Source organism: Chanos chanos, chromosome 5 (genome assembly GCF_902362185.1).
Source record: "Chanos chanos chromosome 5, fChaCha1.1, whole genome shotgun sequence".
Taxonomy (NCBI): Eukaryota; Metazoa; Chordata; class Actinopteri; order Gonorynchiformes; family Chanidae; genus Chanos; species Chanos chanos.
In genome coordinates, this window is record NC_044499.1 from 1,246,659 (window position 1) to 1,252,500 (window position 5,842).

General features: G+C 51.5%; 1 protein-coding gene across 1 annotated transcript in view; it reads right to left on the reverse strand.

Annotated features, from left to right (window-relative positions):
* Nucleotides 1–850: 850 nt before the first annotated feature.
* Nucleotides 851–5,842, reverse strand: part of epc1b (enhancer of polycomb 1b) — a 24,453-nt gene continuing 19,461 nt past the window's right edge. Inside the window, exons 7-14 of the mRNA XM_030775194.1 lie at nt 5,304–5,465; nt 5,097–5,186; nt 4,839–4,987; nt 4,229–4,641; nt 3,753–3,868; nt 1,979–2,120; nt 1,369–1,693; nt 851–1,238 (exon numbers count right to left, since the gene is read on the reverse strand). Of these exons, the coding sequence (XP_030631054.1) occupies nt 1,166–1,238; nt 1,369–1,693; nt 1,979–2,120; nt 3,753–3,868; nt 4,229–4,641; nt 4,839–4,987; nt 5,097–5,186; nt 5,304–5,465 (1,470 nt within the window). The 3' untranslated portion in view covers nt 851–1,165. The remainder of the gene's footprint in view (nt 1,239–1,368; nt 1,694–1,978; nt 2,121–3,752; nt 3,869–4,228; nt 4,642–4,838; nt 4,988–5,096; nt 5,187–5,303; nt 5,466–5,842) is intronic.

Genomic DNA, 5,842 nt, shown 5'->3' on the forward strand with positions numbered 1-5,842 from the left:
TTTTTTTTTTCTCGTTTTCCTTAATATTTTCATATAAACTGGAATGATGATGGATCGTGTGCGTGAAGAGCATGTACTGCGTGTCTCTCCCTTATTACCTTTAGTTTTCAAACCAGCAAAAGGAACAAAACGACCAAGTCTCTCAGTACACGGAGCAGTTGGAATCAAACACAGAGAAAGGAGGTGAACAAAACAACGACCTTCTGTAAATGTTTCACAGAGTTGAAAAAAGGAAGAAGGCTTTTCACCCCAAAGCCAAACGGAGATCTCTCCATTTTGTCCAAATGAAAGACTGAGAAATGATATAAAAGCAGCATTAATTCAAAGAAAAACAACAGAATATAGTGCTTAAATCAATGAGAAGCAGCCATGATGTCTGGGAGAAGACATGATGCTTTTTTGTTACTCATCTCTGAAGCTCTGTGAATGGAAGACCCAAGTGAATAGTGAGGGGGGGGAGGGGGGGGGGAGATGGAGACAATTGACTGTGATGGAGAGATCTGAGTGAGTGAGTGAGTGAGTGAGAGAGAGAGAGGGGGGGGTGGGGTGGGGGGTGCCCTGGTTTTTTTTTTTTTTCCCACATAAAAATACCTTTAACTACAGACACACAGACAACTGCACAGAAAACCCAGGAGGTTACAGTGTATAAAAAAAAAAATAAACAAAAACAAAAACAAACAGAACGCTGTAAACACGGCACAATAAATAGATAAAAACAGCAGGTTTTGCACCATGCACGTGAAGACATACAAACACACACACACTCGCACTAACTTCACACTCACACAGACCTCACACTCAACAAGTTGCTGTATGTCTTTTTTTTTTTCCTAATTTTTTTTTTCCCAAGTGCAAAACATCACAAATGATCATTTTCTGTATTTAAGTAATGTTATATACAAGAGGCTGTATTACAAATATGCAGGTACTGTACACAGAATGACTGCCATAATTCATCATTTACAGATGTTCATATTTCTTATTAACAATTAGGAAAAAGAAGGGAGAAAAACAGAAAACAAAAAAAAAAAAAAAAGAGCATTGCAGTTAAGTCCCAACGGTTGCCATGGAAACACAGCGTCACTACGATGCATAGCACCTAGAGAAGTTGCCCCATTCCAGAGGTGGTGGTGGCGTGTGTGTGTGTGTGTGTGTGTGTGTGTGGCTACGTAACCTCCATGGCTACTGTATTGTCTGTTAAACTGTTGAGAGATGGCTTGTCTTGATCGTGGTTTTCTCTGTAGGTCAAACACACACACAGATTAAGAAACAGGAGTGTTTTACAGCCTCATATCCCATAGCTATGTATTCTGTACACACACACACACACACACACACACACACACACACACTCCCTCTCTCTCTCACCTGGAGCCCATGTCGAGGCTAGTGGGCCCCGTGGCGACTTTGGGGATCTGTCGGTTGGCATTGGCCGCCAGCTTCAGAGCAGAGGCTGGCACCGTGAGCGGCCGCTGAATGTGTCTGACATTTAGGGCGCCGGCAGGGGAGGGCACCCCCACACGGAGAGCATTACCCATCAGAGCCTGGGCAGGGGCGGGGCTAGCGGTGCTGGCAAGGTGATTGGCTGCAGGAGTGCCGTTGTTGGTGGTGACGGGCGCAGCTGATTGGTGGTTTGAAGGCGTAGGTGGACCAGTGGAGGTTGTGCTCATGTGGTGAAAGCCCTTATAAACTCCTGTGAGGTGCAGGACACACACACGCACACACACACACAGTCAGTCTGAGCTTACATTTCACATATAAAGCAAATACCCATTTCCATAAAGCCATCTCCACCTGTACTCAGTGATAATGCCACTCAATGAGAGACTCAACAGTGCCTGTGTGAAGCACTTTTCACTAAACAAAAACGCACAGTTCAACTAAATGCAACAAATCAACAGACTGGAAGTCAGACTGGAGATAGTCCAGCACCCTGCAGACTGGTTAGAATTACCATCTTTCCATGTGTGTCTCTTACCAGAGCCTGAGACAACACCGTTGACTCCAACTCCCAGAACCCCCTCCTCTTTACTCTTCATCACCAGCAGCTGGTCAGAGGTCACCAGGGCAGAGGCAGCAAACTGAGCGCTCTCAGAGTCCAACGTCTTGGACACCAAACCCTGAGGGAGGGTAAGAAAAGGACATCAGATCAAACACTCCATCCATCTATTTTAATGGCCTGATCAAACCCTAACCCTCAACTCTCAGCAGTGTCAAACACTAAAGCAGCCCTCAACTCTCGGCAGTGTCAAACACTAAAGCAGCCCTCAACTCTCGGCAGTGTCAAACACTAAAGCAGCCCTCAACTCTCGGCAGTGTCAAACACTAAAGCAGCCCTCAACTCTCGGCAGTGTCAAACACTAAAGCAACACTCAACTCTCAGCAGTGTCAAATACTAAAGCAGCACTCAACTCTCAGCAGTGTCAAATACTAAAGCAGCCCTCAACTCTCAGCAGTGTAAATGCAGTGGTCTATAGAGAACTCCTCTTGTCACCTCTGTACAGGTCTCCTTTATGTGGTTGCGTATTGACAAATATGTGTATCTGTAGTGCACAGCCGACTAAGCAGGGTGTGGTCAGGCATGGCTGAGAAATAAAGGTGTGCGTTAGGTGTGGCTGGGTGGGAGACTAACCTGGGGGTTAGGCGTGGCTGGCTGAGAGACTGATCTGGGGGTTAAGGTGTGGCTGAGAGACTGACCTGGGGGTTAGGCGTGGCTGGCTGAGAGACTGATCTGGGGGTTAAGGTGTGGCTGAGAGACTGACCTGGGGGTTAGGCGTGGCTGGCTGAGAGACTGACCTGGGGGTTAGGCGTGGCTGGCTGAGAGACTGACCTGGGGGTTAGGCGTGGCTGGGAGACTGACCTGGGGGTTAAGGTGTGGCTGGCTGAGAGACTGACCTGGGGGTTAAGGTGTGGCTGGCTGAGAGACTGACCTGGGGGTTAAGCTGTAGCTGAGAGACTGATCTGGGGGTTAAGGTGTGGCTGGCTGAGAGACTGATCTGGGGGTTAGGCGTGGCTGAGAGACTGATCTGGGGGTTAAGGTGTGGCTGAGAGACTGACCTGGGGGTTAGGCGTGGCTGGCTGAGAGACTGACCTGGGGGTTAGGCGTGGCTGGCTGAGAGACTGACCTGGGGGTTAAGGTGTGGCTGGCTGAGAGACTGACCTGGGGGTTAAGGTGTGGCTGAGAGACTGATCTGGGGGTTAAGGTGTGGCTGAGAGACTGATCTGGGGGTTAAGGTGTGGCTGAGAGACTGATCTGGGGGTTAAGGTGTGGCTAGCTGAGAGACTGACCTGGGGGTTAGGCGTGGCTGGGAGACTGACCTGGGGGTTAAGGCGTGGCTGGCTGAGAGACTGACCTGGGGGTTAGGCGTGGCTGAGAGACTGATCTGGGGGTTAAGGTGTGGCTGAGAGACTGACCTGGGGGTTAGGCGTGGCTGGCTGAGAGACTGACCTGGGGGTTAGGCGTGGCTGGCTGAGATTCTGACCTGGGGGTTAAGGTGTGGCTGGCTGAGAGACTGACCTGGGGGTTAGGCGTGGCTGGGACACTGACCTGGGGGTTAAGGTGTGGCTGGCTGAGAGACTGACCTGGGGGTTAAGGTGTGGCCGGGTGAGAGACTGACCTGGGGGTTAAGGCGTGGCCGGGTGGGAGACTGACCTGGGGGTTAAGGCGTGGCCGGGTGGGAGACTGACCTGGGGGTTAGGCGTGGCTGGGAGACTGACCTGGGGGTTAAGGCGTGGCCGGGTGGGAGACTGACCTGGGGGTTAGGCGTGGCTGACAGGCCAGCCTGCTGCTGCTGCGTCTGCTCCAGCTGCTGTTTCTTCATCAGTGCCAGCTCCTCCTGGTGCTGCTGGTACTGCTCAGCGGTGAAAGCTGCGGAGAACGAGAGGAGGTCACACAGAGGTCACAGAAATCTCTATACAACCCTTGGCCTGTGAACCCACCAGGAGGAAAACAGCAGTGCAATGGGGTTAGGTACTGTTCCTACAGGAAAACAGAAGCCAGTTCCTCTGTAGCTGCAACAAGCAGAAACTGAGGAGAATGACAACGGATCTACTCCAAGCAGAGTATTTTTATCCCCTTTCAGCGGGGCAATGCTGATTAGCGTTTCTCTCTCTGTACCTCTGTCCCTGACCAACAGGGGGGTACCGAGAGAGAGAGAAGGAGGAGAGAACAAGACAGAGGCACAGAGGAGGAGCGAGCGCGTAGAGAGGGTGCCGGCCGCATACTCACCAGGTGTGGGCGGCGGGGCGGGGACCCTGCTGCTTGGGGCGGAGCCTGCGGGATGCGCGGCCCTGGCCGCGCGCGTGGGTCGTACGAGGCCTCTGCGGCCCGGTCTCCGTGACGACCAGGGCTCTGGGTTCTCGAGGTCGTTTGGCGGTGGCGTCCGAGGCCTAAAATGCCTCCAGCGACGAGCTTTAATGTTGAGTAGAATCTGTCTGAGGTCTGAGGAGCGTGGCGATGATGACGGGGACAGGGGAGAGGGGCGGGCGGGGCCGGGGCCCGAGGCAGAGGTATTGGTGCTGGTGTGAGTGTGTGAGGTACTGGATTGGTGGGTGGGAGACAGCGACGGGGACGCTAGCCAATCCGGGTCCAGCCCGTGATACACCGCGTCCCAGTCAGAGTGTGCTCGGTCCAACAGAACCCTGTGAGGAGACAAGAAGGGTCAGAGTGTTCTGACTGATCCGAGCCTCGCGGCAGAACGGGCCTGTACTGGCTTTTCACTCTGAGCCACATCCCAAGCTTAGTGTGAATTTACTGTTCCCAGGTGCACGCTGTGGTTCTGTGTAAAAACCGGCCTAATGAACAGGACAGTAAGTGAACGTTCGGCGGACAGTCTCACCTGCCGCCTCGGCCCACGCGTCGTCGTGCCAACCCCAGACATCGCCATGGCGACGTAAGCGTGGTGAGCGAGTAACGGTAACGAATGTCTCCCAATCCCCCGTGGGCAGGATCGGACCAGGGCCAACTGCCACACTGCTCAACGCGGGCCTGGGAGAGGAATGAGGAATCAGAGCCTTTCAACACAAAAGCCTCAATACACAGCGAGAGGAGAAAAAGACCCTGATGGTCAAACGGCAGAGAGGGGAAATACACTCACAGCGTGATACTGACAGCCTGCACGCCTCCGAAACGCAAACACTCCGTCTGGGTCGTTCTCCTCCTCCGCGTCAGACGACCCAGACAACATCTACAGAAAGACACACTGTGAAGTAGTGTGTGTATACCATTTGGGACAGAAAGAGAGTGTGTGTGTGTGTGAGTCTGTGTTTGTGTGTGTAAAATCAGCGTGCAAACACACACGGACCTGTGAGAAGGGCTCATCGTCGGAACTGGGAAAGTCATACTGGTTCAGGTCCTTAGCATTGAAAGCGGCCGGGCCGGAGTGATGGGCAGATCCAGTCAACGCCAGGGGCTTGGCTTTCTTCTCATACTTACGCTTCTGCCGCACCACCTCAGGTTTATCGGGCTACACACACACACACAGAGGAACAGAGAGTTGATACAGCAGGTCAGAATCAGCTGGTAGTGGTTAAGTACCATAGAGACCCAGAGACACAGAACACACTGCGAAGTGACTTATAGAGTGTCAATCAGAACGTGTGTGAGATGGTGTGAGAGAGAGTGTGATGGAGAGAGAGTGTACATACAGGCATATATATGTGTATATATATGTATATATATATATATATATATATATATATATATATATATATATATATATATATATATATATATATACACACACACACACACACACACACACACACACACATATATATACACACACACATACATACATACATATCTGTACGTGTGTGTGTATATATAGACACCCATACAAAT